Source organism: Schistocerca serialis, chromosome 2 (genome assembly GCF_023864345.2).
Source record: "Schistocerca serialis cubense isolate TAMUIC-IGC-003099 chromosome 2, iqSchSeri2.2, whole genome shotgun sequence".
In the NCBI taxonomy this organism is placed as follows: domain Eukaryota; kingdom Metazoa; phylum Arthropoda; class Insecta; order Orthoptera; family Acrididae; genus Schistocerca; species Schistocerca serialis.
The window spans coordinates 494,129,894-494,144,681 of NC_064639.1; the positions used below are offsets into that span (position 1 = coordinate 494,129,894).

The window sequence follows — 14,788 nt, forward strand, 5'->3', positions numbered from 1 at the left end:
CCCGCCTCCAGTGGTGTCGCGACAGGCGTGAATGGAGGGACGAATGGAGACGTGTCGTCTTCAGCGATGAGAGTCGCTTCTGCCTTGGTGCCAATGATGGTCGTATGCGTGTTTGGCGCCGTGCAGGTGAGCGCCACAAACAGGACTGCATACGACCGAGGCACACAGGGCCAACACCCGGCATCATGGTGTGGGGAGCGATCTCCTACACTGGCCGTACACCACTGGTGATCGTCGAGGGGACACTGAATAGTGCACGGTACATCCAAACCGTCATCGAACCCATCGTTCTACCATTCCTAGACCGGCAAGGGAACTTGCTGTTCCAACAGGACAATGCACGTCCGCATGTATCCCGTGCCACCCAACGTGCTCTAGAAGGTGTAAGTCAACTACCCTGGCCAGCAAGATCTCCGGATCTGTCCCCCATTGAGCATGTTTGGGACTGGATGAAGCGTCGTCTCACGCGGTCTGCACTTCCAGCACGAACGCTGGTCCAACTGAGGCGCCAGGTGGAAATGGCATGGCAAGCCGTTCCACAGGACTACATCCAGCATCTCTACGATCGTCTCCATGGGAGAATAGCAGCCTGCATTGCTGCGAAAGGTGGATATACACTGTACTAGTGCCGACATTGTGCATGCTCTGTTGCCTGTGTCTATGTGCCTGTGGTTCTGTCAGTGTGATCATGTGATGTATCTGACCCCAGGAATGTGTCAATAAAGTTTCCCCTTCCTGGGACAATTAATTCACGGTGTTCTTATTTCAATTTCCAGGAGTGTAGTTTGAATTTGTATGCCGAGGTTTATTATTAGAAAACAATAGCAGTAATAATATTTAACTATGAATGTAAAAAGTAATTTTCTTGCAGATCTTAAATTTTCTTTCATTTCTTGTTTATAATTGGCTACTGTAATAACTCATTGTGAAACCAGCATGTTCACTTTTTACGTAATTTAACATCTTTTTCAAGTCATTGATCTTTTCCTGGATTAGCCATTTTTTGTCATACGCGCTGTTCCTTGGTAGACAGGCAAAATCAGATTTGCAGAAAGTAAGCTGGAACGTTTTCCTCACAATTCCATCAAAATGAAGTCACATACTAAGATTTTTCCTTTCCTTGACTTTTCAAAGATGTTTCGTGGAATACTGATACAGTAAAAAAACATTATTTCTTTGTTTCTTTCTTATTTTTTTCAGAAGCTGTGGTTTTTTTTTTTTTAAAGCTGGGGCCATCACCGTTGGAAATCCAAATTATCTTCTGTTTGAAGATCAACCGCAAATGTCCCTTGTTTTGCGAGAACACTGTTTTTCCCTCATCTTCCTTTTAACTAGACTAAAATCCATGTCAGATGGTAAATAAGAATAACCCTTGGTAGCCATTATACTACTTTTTTAAATACACCACCGACAGTAAGAGATATTAAGAATCTCATCACAGAATGGTTCTTTATCTACCTGGCGCTGTTGTCAGTCTACAGGCAGAGTTCATCAACAGTAGAATGATCATTCTCATTGATGTATCTAACTAAAATGGCGCACACTTCATTACTTGTCTTTTGTGCAACCCCCCTCGTGATACTATTTTCACGGGTGGTACAGTACGCTTTAGTATTCAGCAAACTGCTACATAGTTTATTACGCCTCCTTTTATGGACAGGGAGCTGTGCATGTGCTATTCTTTTGCTGTATCATCGACCTGCGTGTTTTTAAGTCTTACAGTAATTTATCCACACTCACAGCACGCATCTGTTTGGGGCCTGCATTAACGATAGCTGAAATGTTCCTTCGAAATTTTGTACTGATAACTGTATTTAAATCAGAATGGGCTAAGCTGTATTTTTATTTGAACAAAGAATGCCTCATTTTAATGTCAAGATTTGTGTCTACGTCCTTGATTTCCCTGGAAGCGTAGTTTTTTCATAGGAAACGAACAAACATGATTGTGAGTCATGTCTGTAAAGTCCTTTGGAAACGTCTTGCGATTGTTTTACTGTGACCTGAAATCTCTGCGGCTCTTACCTGTCAACAGTATATCTTTTACGCTTCTCAGTCTTTTTCCACCATTACCATGCAGACTGAATGTGGGGTCCTGCCCACTGGTCTCGTACAGCGTGCCTAAGCGATGCTGCGCTCTCGGAATGCTATAAAACGATTCAAGCAAATCACATTAATAGTTTTTAATATAATAAAGAAGATAAACTGTACCCAACTTGTATTACAAGAACGTGTCGCAAGCGATGGGCGACATGCAAACAGTCAGTGTCTTTCTCTATATACTATGTCCGTACAAGCAATGGATATGCATCACTAATAACTGCTATCGTAGTGCTCTCTAGTGCCGGTCTAGTAGATGGCTCTGAGCACTATGGGACTTAACATCTGTGGTCATCAGTCCCCTAGAACTTAGAACTACTTAAACCTAACTAACCTAAGAACATCACACACATCCATGCCCGAGGCAGGATTCGAACCTGCGACCGTAGCAGTCGCGCGGTTCCGGACTGAGGGCCTATAACCGCTCGGCCACCACGGCCGGCCCAGTCTAGTACCGTGCGGCCGAAGCTAGCAGGAGGGGCCGTTATATTCTCTTCTTGTACAGGCCGCTCCTCTCGTGGTGCAGTCCTAGCTGACGTCGTCTCACAGCCTTCTCTGCTCTTGTGTTCTTCATCTATATGCCAGAACACTTAAAATACTTTCTTATATACCTTATTTCTTGATTGTCCAACCACTATAAGAAAAATTAAATGAACTTGCATGATACTTAGAGTGACTGGGGCTGCGTTGCAGTTCAACTTCCCTATTACCTTCCGTAGGTCTAAGCCATTGACGATTGGTCTTCACAGGAAGTTCTTCTATTAAGGACTGAAAAAGTGCTTTTGTTTGTCTTTGCTGGTGAAATCTTCACTTTCGTGTAGGATTTCAATTTGATTATATTCAATTATTTTATTGAAACATTTCAGTCTGGAGCTGAAAAAAAAGTTAAATTAGCCTACAATACTAGCAGAATCATGTCAAACGAAGACTACTTAAGTAGAGTATTAATCTGCTTATAAGCAAGGCACTCCTGTTTCCCAGGCTTCCACAATGTTTCCTTTGTAGTTAACATATTCATGTCCATGAATTCTTTCTTTCTTTATCCAAGTGATTTTGTAGCAAGTAGGCCTACGAACGCACTATTTACTCGTTTTACTTGCTTCTAAATCAACTTCATTCGCACTTTCACCCTCACTATCTGACACTGTTCAATTCACTAAGACAACAGAACACTTTATAAACAATATTTCACACAGAATTAAAGTGAAACTTGCTTTGCACTGACACAGTGTGAATGAGAAGAGAGGCCGGCCGCGGTGGCGGAGCGGTTCTAGGCGCTTCAGTCCGGAACCGCGCGACTGCTACGGTCGCATGTTCGAATCCTGCTTCGGGCATGGATGTTTGTGATGTCCTTAGGTTAGTTAGGTTTAAGTAGTTCTAAGTTCTAGGGGACCGATGACCTCAGATGTTAAGTCCCATAGTGCCCAGACCCATTTGAACCATTTGAGAAGAGAGTGCTCAGAAACCTGTGGCAGAGAACAAATGTGACCAACACAACAGGATAGAATTAACAAAAAACAGCTGTTTCCCAGTGTAGCCACAACGCTTTTAGTTACGAAAAACCCCTTGTCCGTGATAAGAGGCCTTTCTTAAATAAACACATTTTTCATGTGGTCTAATGGCAGTATTGGAGCAATGGGAAAAGCGTCCTTTCATAAACTATGTCTGGAAGCATTAAGATTCCTTCTTCACACAAAAGTGGATTTATTTGATAAATTATCAGATGCCTTTCATAAATTAGCGGTTCATTTATTACCTACTAATATTGTAATTTTTCGGCGCATGTATTATCCTGTACTGCGAGAGTGCCAGTAAGAAGGAGGTTCGGCCACAAAGCTCAGCATAGCAGTGTGTCTCACTGGGCCTTGATACATGGGGTAGATTAGTGGAATTGTTTTGCTTATTGGTGTAGGGTCAATGCATTGGGTTCTCGTTAATTCTATAGCATAATTCAGAATGGAGGCTGTACAACGACCAGAAACGCGTGCAGAATCTTTAAGAGAAGCCACTGATGTTTGAAGAGTCAGGTAGCCACGTTACTCCAGGATAAAGTGGAACAAAACAGGGCTAATGAGAAGTTGCAGAAGGAACTGGACGTGTTGAAAAATGGGTGGGCACAAGTAATTGCAGGGAGTGGACACCAAGACCTTAGCGAACATACCACTTCCGACTACTGATCCTGTGGCAGCCAGTCTCATTATGGCTTTTTCTGGAAAGACATCCGAGGGCGTGTCGGCTTTTCTTGATGCTATGGGGGCAGGAGCTAAGTTAGGTAACTGGTCCGATAAAACACGTCTGTATATGCCTAAATTACGATTGGTGGGTGACGCTTAAACGTGTGTCATGTATCATGAAGACATTAGTAAGGCATAGACATTTGATCCGCTGGCTGAAGGGTTCTTTTAGAGATATAGCAAGCAGAATAGTGCTTGGTTTTCCAGGAAAGAACTCATTGGATTAACGCATAAGCACAATGAGTCGGTAGAAGCATTCTGTGATAGAATTCGTAAAGTGAACTCTTACACATACAAAGTGACACCCAATGAAGAGGCAGATGGAGTGCTCATGCAGGAAGCGAAGAATAGAACCTTGGACGTAAGTAATATTTCGTGGGATAAGTCGCGGCGAGTGAGGATGGAATAGGGTAGTCATTTATACTTGGGTCTCAGGGTTGCCATGCAGCTGGAAGAGATCCGATATTGCGACTCAGAAACGAAGTGACCGTGGTGTCTTCTCCTCTGATGTCAAACGTCACAGACATGGACAGGTGGGCCACGTAAGATTTAATGTCACCAGAGTTTTGAGTGTGGTGAGGTTGGGCATAGGACACGAGATTTCAAGAGTAGGAAAGAGGATAAATTAAATCAAGGAAGCGTTCTTCAGATGCACGTGGGAGTGGCTTAACCGTTTAAGGTTATTTCCAATAAAATGGTACACTGCAAGGACGTGTGCAAAGCTGGATTGTTGCTTGGTTGGAGCAGTAAATAATGAGAAACAAAAATTCTTGGACACAGATGCGTATGTGTCGTTGCTAGACTGGACCTCTTGGGCAGGAAGAGACTTCAGTCTCCACAGTATAGGTTATATGGAATTGGTGATAATGAGGGGGAATCATTGGCAACATCACTGGTCACCCTTAGCATTGGGGGCTAAGGGTTTTAAGGTGCATATGGAGTGTTGCCTCCCGTTGGTAACGGGTACAGTGTAATTCTTGAATTTGATTTTCTAGACAAAAATCGGGCTGTAGTTGATCTTTCACTGTGTATGATCCATCTTGGTGTAACTTTGTTTCTGCTGTGTGAGAGGGCTGCTAGTGAAACAATGTCATATGGTGCGCCTGTCATGAAGGTGTGCCAGCTAAATTACATATAAATGCTCTAAACATTAATGTGTGGGTTCAAAATGGCTCAGAGCACTAAGGGACTTAACATCTGAGGTCATCAGTCCCCTAGAACTTAGAACTACTTAAACCTAGCTAACCTAAGGCCATCACACACATCCATGCCCGAGGCACGATTCGAACCTGCGACCGTAGCGGTCGCGCGGTTCCAAACTGAAGCTCCTAGAACCGCTCGGCCACACTTGCCGGCTAATGTGTGGGATAACATAATAGCAGGTATAGGGAAATTGATCTACGTTAGTGCAGGTGTGGGCTTACGAAGAGAGTTGTTGTGCATAGTAGAACCACTAGACTACAATGATAAACTGGATAAGTCTCGTTGTATGATGCACAGGAGCATAGTGCGTCTTACAGATATCGATGGAGAGGTTCCAGTGAGTTTAGACAGTTTTGGCATTGACGAGGCTAGTCCATAGAAGGCCTAATGGTTGCCAGTTTCAGTGTCTTAGAGGAAGATGATAACGATAGAGCGAATGATGACCATAGCCACAATCATACCATTAGCATTTCTGCACTAGTGAGGGTGACAATCACTTGCAAAGGGATGATAGGGAAAATATGCAAGCTTTATTGCTTAGATTCACAGCTTTGTTCAATCCAACAGGTCCATTACCAATTACGCCTATCACACAACACAGGATACTGACAGCAGCAATATTCCAGAGCGTAGGAAACTATACATGTCCCAAAGCATCTATAACCATGTGGAGAAATTCATTGACCAGCAGTTAGCTGATGGAATCATTGAACACAGTAATATTCCACAGGGTGCGAGCACTGTCACTGTGCCCAAAAACTCATTGGATGCTACCAGAGATATAGTTTCTGTTCTGATTATTGCTACCTCAATGCAAGAACTATCATTGCTGGATATCCCATACCCAACAGTAGGGCAACAGTCGACAATTTGGGTCAATGCAGATATTTCTGAACTATGGATTCGAAGAGTGGCTACCACTAGTTTGAAGTAGTTCCAGACGACTTGCTGAAGACAGCCTTTACGACACTATGGGGGCAATACGAGTATTTTAGAATGCTGTTTGGGCTGAAGGACGAACAGGCTGCATTTCAGAGACTTTTCAATGGAATGCTTTGGGGATTGAAATGTAAAAAAGTGTATGGTCTACCTCTACGACGTAATTGTATTTTCAAAGGATATGGAAGAATACATCAAACAATGGAAGAAGCTTTTAAAAGACAAGGCATTTGGCATTGTCTCATCACATGTCAGTAGTCAAAGACACGGTGGGTGATACAAGACGGCATGCTTGTTTTCCAGTAGTAGGCTTGAATGAACAGTATCAAACCTAGTGAAATGGGACACTGTGGGAAAGTGGGCATGGATATGCACCAGTAAAGTGCTAATTGTCTCAAAAATCAAGGAAACTTAAGCTCTAATGTCCTTGGAAGAGCTATGGAATTGTTAGCAAGAGAGAATCGAGATCTGTACAATCAAGGTAGTCCCAACTGACACATAGGCATGTGAGGTGAAGTTGTTCCTAGGGAAATCCGATGCAGCAGAGTGTAGTTTTCATAGAAAAAGGTGACAGTAGATTTATTTACTATTCATTCCAGAGGCTGCAATACTGAATTATCACGAGAAAGGGAAGCCACAGGGTGTGACAAAGATGGAAAATTATGTCAGTGGCATCTTACTTCGTGGTATGGTTTATGACATAGCCACAACAACCTTTTACCATTTAGCCGTGATTATAAGAACAACAATGATCCAACCGACACACCTTTTGCCGTTTTGCCCAGAGAAGCCATTGGATATACCACCAGTTCGCAGCTGAACTTCTTTGGCCGATACCGTAGATAAATTTAGAGCGTCACAGAAGGTTCAGCTTTTCACAGAACAGATATTGCAACATATCCAGCACTATCGAGAGGGGTAGCGTAACCATGTTATAAGCATTTCAGCCACAGGCACTGTAGCAACTCTGGTCGGAATTTGTGTAATTTGCCTTTTTTGTAAGTGGAAGATTGAATGACATCCCGAATTACTTGTGTGTCAGTTATCTGTTTCCTACTATCTGGGAAGAGCCGTGGCCGTCCGCGGTGGCCGAGCGGTTCTAGGCGCTTCAATCCGGAACCGCGCTGCTGCTATGGTCGAAGGTTCGAATCCTGCCTCGGGCATGGATGTGTGTGATGTCCTTAGGTTAGTTAGGTTCTAGGGGACTGATGACCTCAGATGTTAAGTTCAATAGTGCTCAGGGCCATTTGAACCATTTGAATTTGGAAGAGCCGTCTGGGAGTCAGTGCAATAGACTGAGGAATCACATGTAAGGGATTATGTTTTGCTTTAACTGGAGGGAAAAGACACCCAACGATGGATAAATTAATGCTGACGGTGTCTACAACTACATTAGTTAGTAAGAGGGAGGATCTGAGTGCATACATTCGGGACGAATTTCGCAAAGGATGGGGAATGTTCCACAGGGAGTATTAGAGTGGCGAATAAAATTATTGAGCTGCCTCGAACGAAATCCAAGCGTAGCATACTTGCATGGTATCCAATAGTTGCGCAACGAGTACAGATACTCGGGGCACCTTAGCTGAAACAAGCAAGGAGCACAACGGCACAGACTGTGTAGGAGATAGCCTTAGGAGTCCCTGATTGAGAATCATTACATCAGTGCAAAGGAGGCTGAGTGACATTCCATTAACAGAGCAACATGGTTTAACTACATCTAAAGACTATGCAAGAACGCCTTTCAGGTGTAAAACCTCCCATAAACGAATGCTTCGAAGCTCTGAAACTAAACATTAGTCGAGCAGAGAACATCATGAAGCTCAGAAACTGGAGCAAATTCATTCACCAATATGGAGAAATAATGTCATTTTAACTGCTATAAAACCCTCCCATTCCTTCTACTCGCGCCGGCCGCGGTAGTCTCGCGGTTCTAGGCGCGCAGTCCGGAACCGTGCTACGGTCGCAGGTTCGAATCCTGCCTCGGGCATGGATGTGTGTGATGTCCTTAGGTTAGTTAGGTTTAAGTAGTTCTAAGTTCTAGGGGACTGATGACCACGGCAGTAGAGTCCCATAGTGCTCAGAGCCATTTGAACCATTTGAACCTTCTACTCAGGGTCAGACTCTGGCCATACCATTTTTATCACTGATGGAAGACCAGCTCCATTAATTGTTGGATGATCTGTTGACATACAACGAAGTGTAGTTTGCAGTATACTTCTACTGCAGCCATTTGGTTGAACTGCCATTCCTGCAGGTCACAACAGTGACTGACTACAGGTGGGGACTAGGCAGATCTTCCGTGGATAAAAAACTAATGTGTCCGACTGCAAGCTGTTCATTTATGGAGCAGGGTGCTTGGTGCCACCACTTCTTGGCAGTGCTTGTACCACCTTACCAGTTGTACATTGGGACTGTCTCTTGGGCTGTCCTCTGTGTCTCTGTTGGGGCTTCCACATACTCACTATCATGATAGGCATCGTCAGGGGCACGCAGATTTTTGGGGGCAAGCCTTAGCGCAACTACACTCGACGAGAGCACTGATCAGACACCCACAGTCACAGTAGGCCATGGAGACACGCCCGCTGCCGCTCCACTCTGCTAGAGGTAGCGGAACTGATTGCAGGCAACACCAGAGGCTACAAATGTAGATTTCACAATGGGTGCTTATCCACCACTCAGTGCGTTCCTATAACGGGGATGAGATTGAATGTAAAACTCTCAACAATAAATGGTTATTAATTTAATGCTGTCTCATGAATTCCTTGGGTGTGAGACAGTTCCTCACCACTGCCTCTTTGTTCGACTGTCCTGAACCATTGCAGGGGTTCACATCCAGTGTATATATACGTGTGAACGTTGAGATTTTCATTGTTCTGTGTGATTCTTTTGAAGTGTCTCCCTGTAGCAAGTATCGTCTGTGTCTTTGGATCTGGAACTGCACTGTATTTGCAAATATTGTAACTCTTTCCTACACTCTGTTTATTCATAGTATTTCCAGTGGTCGTTTCTTTCATCTGGTAGAAAGAGCTCACAATCTAGACTCGTTACATATTAAAAACATAAGAAACTTTAAAATCTCCTTTCGTTTCCTTGCATACATTTCTACATATTCCTCTTCATTTACTAATGAAATGGCAAAGACTAAAATGAAAAGGAAATAAAAAGAACGCAACCACTGTGCATGCCAGCACAGAATATAACCTGAGAATCGTTGATTCCTCTACCTAAAATGGCGTCATATCACAGTTTATAAAAAGAACACCTGTTGATCTGATTCGTTTCATGTGGTGGAAGCAATGGGGACCTGCTGTTACCTTCTGCAGAGAGCCTTATTCTTGCCGACTGTGACGTCCCCTCTCCCCTCTCCCCTCTTTGTAGTCGCTTTTGATGTTGCGCCGCTACTGCTACAGCTCGGTCGGTGGAATGGAGACGCGACGCGCAGTGATGGTTGTCCCCGTCGGATAACGTGGAACAGCACCTGAAAATCTCTAAACAAAATTGTTCCTCGCGTAATGTATGAAAGTTCGTTTGCGAGTCCGCACAGTCTTCTCAGCGATGCGACCTGCTGATTTTAATTGTCTGTTATGGTTTTATGATTGGCTATGCCCGGTTAGTTAGTTATTGCATTCATCACCGGCGTCGTTTCACACCACCGAAGCGAGGAAAAATTCATTTGCGATTCAGTATCAGTAGTTGTTGTTACGTTACTAGACAGAATTGTTCACTATGGCACGACACAAATCCAGAGATAATCTATAACGCTATCTTGCTTTCGTGCGTCGTGATATTATTTCGGCAAAACACTCCTTTCAATCTTCAATGTTAATCAAGTCACTCTTTCAATTAGAATGTTCACAGTTAATTAATTTTGATTATCAACAATCACACAGTTCAATTAATGATGGAACCAACACGTGAGATTTCCATTACTGACGAACAATTTTATTGTTCCATCTTAGCACTTAGTTTATAATCATCACACCACACGCATACCGATGAATCAGATCAATTACGATTCTTTTCAATTCGATGATCGTGATAATTACGATAACTTTCACATTCGGCGTATTTGCATTATCTTCCTGTGGTCGTATTGATGTTTCCTACTCAAGGCTAAACAGGTATTGCAGTCTTCGATACAATGTCCATTCTTCGTGTAACTGTTCACTTTGATGAAGGTTGAGTCCAACAATAATATCTCCAATAATTAGAGTTCATTAACTCGTCGTACACTATCAGAATATCACTTCAGTTCAAGTTCTCATGTGAGAATCCCTATCACACAATATTACTTTTTTTTTTTAAAGGAACAATCTCGTAGCGTTCCGTTTGCAGTACTATAAAAAACGGTGTTCTCTCTCAACTAGATAGCAAGCAAACTAGCAAGCGATTAACTTTTCCATGATCGAGCATTGTAGACGCATTGAATTTCCTTTTAGCCGGCCGCTGCGGCCGTGCGGTTCTAGGCGCTTCAATCTGGAACCGCGTGACCGCTACGGTCGCAGGTTCGAACCCTGCCTCGGGCATGGATGTGTGTGATGTCCTTAGGTTAGTTAGGTTTAAGTAGTTCTAAGTTCTAGGGGACTGATGACCACAGATGTTAAGTCCCATAGTGCTCAGAGCCATTTGAACCATTTTTGAATTTCCTTTTCGCCGAGTTTACAACTCTCAACTCTCTTTCACAATAAATGTTATCTCTGACAGACATATTACTTTGGACTCAACTTTCGTCGTACTGATTTGCAGTTATTACTAAGATGTTTGATAGCTAATTAAAAATAACCTTACTTTCTTTCCAGCTTTATATCATGACATACTCTGTAATTATTGAAATTGGTGTTCATCAAAATTTTAAAGTGTTATGTTATTGTCAAAGTTGTCATACCTGTCAGGATAACATTGTTCCCTACTTTAAATTATCATGACATTCTTATTTGGGTTTTTGGGTTTCTTGGGGTGCGTGTTACACTACTGCCCCTTTAAGTATAAAGGATGATTGGCAGTCATTTGCGAGTGGAGTGTTGGTCAATGTCCGCGCTGTTTCCACCAAAGAGTCAGTGATTCATTCTGCTAGCTTGCTCAACACTCACTTGCCGTCATACCCACGTCTCTTCTGATTGCTGCCCCTGGTTTTTAGCTGGGTATCAGTTCGGGCACTACAACACTTGTCTCGTTCTAATAAACTCACACATTCTCTTGAAATAAATTTTAAGCACCGAAACTGAAACAATTTCTGTTATAAGATGGCAGGAACTATGCCCCTTACATGAAGTCATTAAAAATCACCTAACTCACGTAGGGCTGAACAAAAATGACTGACAAGGCACAATGCATCTTCAAGAGAGTACAGTATGGACGTATTAGAATAATTAATGTCGGGTGATGGTTTTAAAGTAATTCACATGACATGAAAACTTTGTGGAAACGCGTCGATTTACTGGAGGCTAGTTTATCCGAGGGAAGTATTCAGAATTGACTGTGGCCGGCGGGGGAGCGGCGAAGGGAAGCGACAATAGGCAGCTTAGGGCAGCTCAAGCTCTGAGAAAGCGGGCTGGCCGGAGTGGCCGTGCGGTTCTAAGCGCTATAGTCTGGAACCGAGGGACTGCTATGGCCGCAGGTTCGAATCATGCCTCGGGCATGGATGTGTGTGATGTCCTTAGGTTAGTTAGCTATAATTAGTTCTAAATTCTAGGAAACTGAAGACCTCAGAAGTTAAGTCACATAGTGCTCAGAGCCATTTGAACCATTTGAAAAAGCGGTAACAGGGTGCGGCCTCCAGCTGCCTTAAGATGAGTAACAGTGAGTGGGTGGTTGACCCCATGCTGGTGTACTGGGAAGCAATTGGAGAACTTGTATGCCTGTTGATAAATGCCCGTCTTCCCGTTTTCAGTGAAACATTCGAGAAAGCCGCGCAAAGCAACGATGGAGCAGTCAACAGAGGTCAAAATATGCGTGTTCGTGACTACAGCAACTTTACGCTGAATTCACGGTCTACAGAGTCTGAAGTAAATCAGGTCAAGAGCAACATAATGAAATACGCCGGCCTCCGATGGGAACATAGGACCAAGGAATTTGAAGTACCCTCCTGGGAGTCATAATTCCGGAAAAATTGGTGTTTGTGCAGACGCTAACCTTGATGGGTGGCCTGGGAGGGGCTAAATAGCAGAAGTTGAGAGGAAGGGAAATTTTGTGCGAATTTGTTCACTTCCCAGAGCAAGCATTGGTCGGTGCTGGGAAGCAACGCATAATTAACGCGACTTGTGCTGCAATTGGCGTAAGTGATTTTGCTGGAGGGGAAACCGAGGCAAAGAGCAGACTGGGGAAAGTCTCCATAGTGGTCTTCCATTCCCAGCTTGCCTAGAGTGTGGATGTGGCATTCTTTACTCAGCTTGCCTGAGAGAGAGTGAGCATCTCTGCAGTTTAGGACTTAGCAAACGGAACGATTGAGCTTGGAGATAGAAAGTTTTCGTTCAGGTATGTACTGAGCAAGATAGCTAGAAGTGAATAGACGAGCGCAGCCTTGCAGCACCTCGAGGTCGGCCGATGTCCGCATAACGACGCCGCTCCGCCACGCTGTATTCGGTGATATTGCGCCCACTCCGGCCACTGATTAATTTGTTGGATGACATCGGCAAAGTTTCCACGAGCGTTTCATGGGCCGTGTATTGTAGAATTCTTCTCGCACTTTGCATCATGCCTGGGTCAGTCGATAGGAATTACTTTTGATTTATCGCACTTTACTCCACGCAAACGCAATTTATTACCACTGCCTGTTAGGAGAGTCATGTAATGTGATGATTGAAGGTTGTGAGTTAAAATAAATCTGTTCTAATCTACTGCATCTGATTTCAATCAAGTAGTTGAAATCCCAAGTCACTCTCTTAATTAATTTTATGTTCAACATTTACATCTGGTGTTCAATAGCTGAATATAACATCAATGTGCACCCCTTTTTAATTAAAAGGGATCAGTTCTGAATCAATTAATGTCAACACTGACACCACAGTTCAATCAGGAGTCACAGGGCCTTATTACTTTCTTTGTGTTATCTGACATTGCGGCAGTTTTGCACACTCTGTTGATCTGTTAGCCAATTACCTGTGGTGAACACACGCCAAAACCAGATAAGTGATGGGTGCGGTGTTATACTGTCATTCCCAATGTACGCACAGAGAACACCGACCCTGTAAGGAAGCATTTGTTGAACGTATTCCTCTGTACTTGTTCATTGTTTCCAAAGCATAAGATCTGCACTTCCGGAAGCAAGTCGGTGAGGCGTCGCGCTGTTGCAGGTGTCGCACCTAGCGAGCCCCGCACGCGACCTGGTGTTCTTCCTGTACGGCAACGCCAGCGAGCAGGTGCACCGCCGCCACCTGTCCGACCTGCTCCTGGAGTACCACTGCGCCCTGAGCGCCGCCCTGCGGGACCTAGGGCTGCAGCGCCAGGCGGACGCCTACCCCCTCCACAAGCTGCTCGCCGACATGGACAGCCTCGCCATGCTGGCCCTGTACTGCGTCTGCTACGCTCCTCTCTCTACTGCCACCGACCAGCGCGGCGTCGCCATAATGGACGGTTTAGGCGTCACTGGCGACTACAGCGAGGCTCTCGTTAAGCTTTACAGCGACCCCACTCTCATATCCTTCTGGAGGTTCATCAACCCCATTCTTGAGAGTAAGGGGGCACTATAATCTCCATCCCAAGCGTTGCAAATTACATTTATACAATTTAAAATGAAAAACACACGCAGTCAGCGACACAAGACGTTGATCCCTACACAGTTTCGTGTGCTTGTCAAATGATATTCAGGTGGATCAGGAGCCTCTCATGTTTAAACCTCGCCTGCATGATGCTCTGATCCAAAAAAATAAAATAAAGGTGTGATCACGAACCGCAGGCAACTTGCAACTGCATGTTATCAGCATATGAGGGCCATGTAATCCACACTGCAGCTCATGTATAAAACAGCTAATCTGAGTGTACATAAAACTAAACTCTGTCTTAAAGGGCCTCAGAAGACCCAGTCGTACTGAACGTGTTATCCTCAGCCAATGGGCGTCATTGGATGCGAATTTGGAGGGACATGTGGTCAGTACACGTCTCCAATCCGTTGTCAGTTTTCGCGACCATAGCCTATATTTCTCAGTCAAATGGCTCCTCAATTGGCCTCACAATGGCTGAGTGTACTCCTTGCCAACAGCGCTAGGCAGATCTGGATAGTCACTCATCCAAGTTCTCAACAAGCCTGCCACCATTTACTTTAGGTGATCTGATGGGAACCAATGCTATAACTGCAGAAAGGCCATTGGCGAATAAAC

The 14,788-nt window shown here is 44.1% G+C and overlaps 1 protein-coding gene across 1 annotated transcript in view; it reads left to right on the forward strand.

The window, feature by feature from the left end:
• LOC126456132 (uncharacterized) overlaps positions 1 to 14,161 on the forward strand; it is a 33,226-nt gene extending 19,065 nt beyond the window's left edge. The window contains exon 2 of the mRNA XM_050091886.1: positions 13,766 to 14,161. Coding sequence (XP_049947843.1) covers positions 13,766 to 14,161 — 396 coding nt within the window. The remainder of the gene's footprint in view (positions 1 to 13,765) is intronic.
• The last annotated feature ends 627 nt before the right edge of the window (positions 14,162 to 14,788 follow it).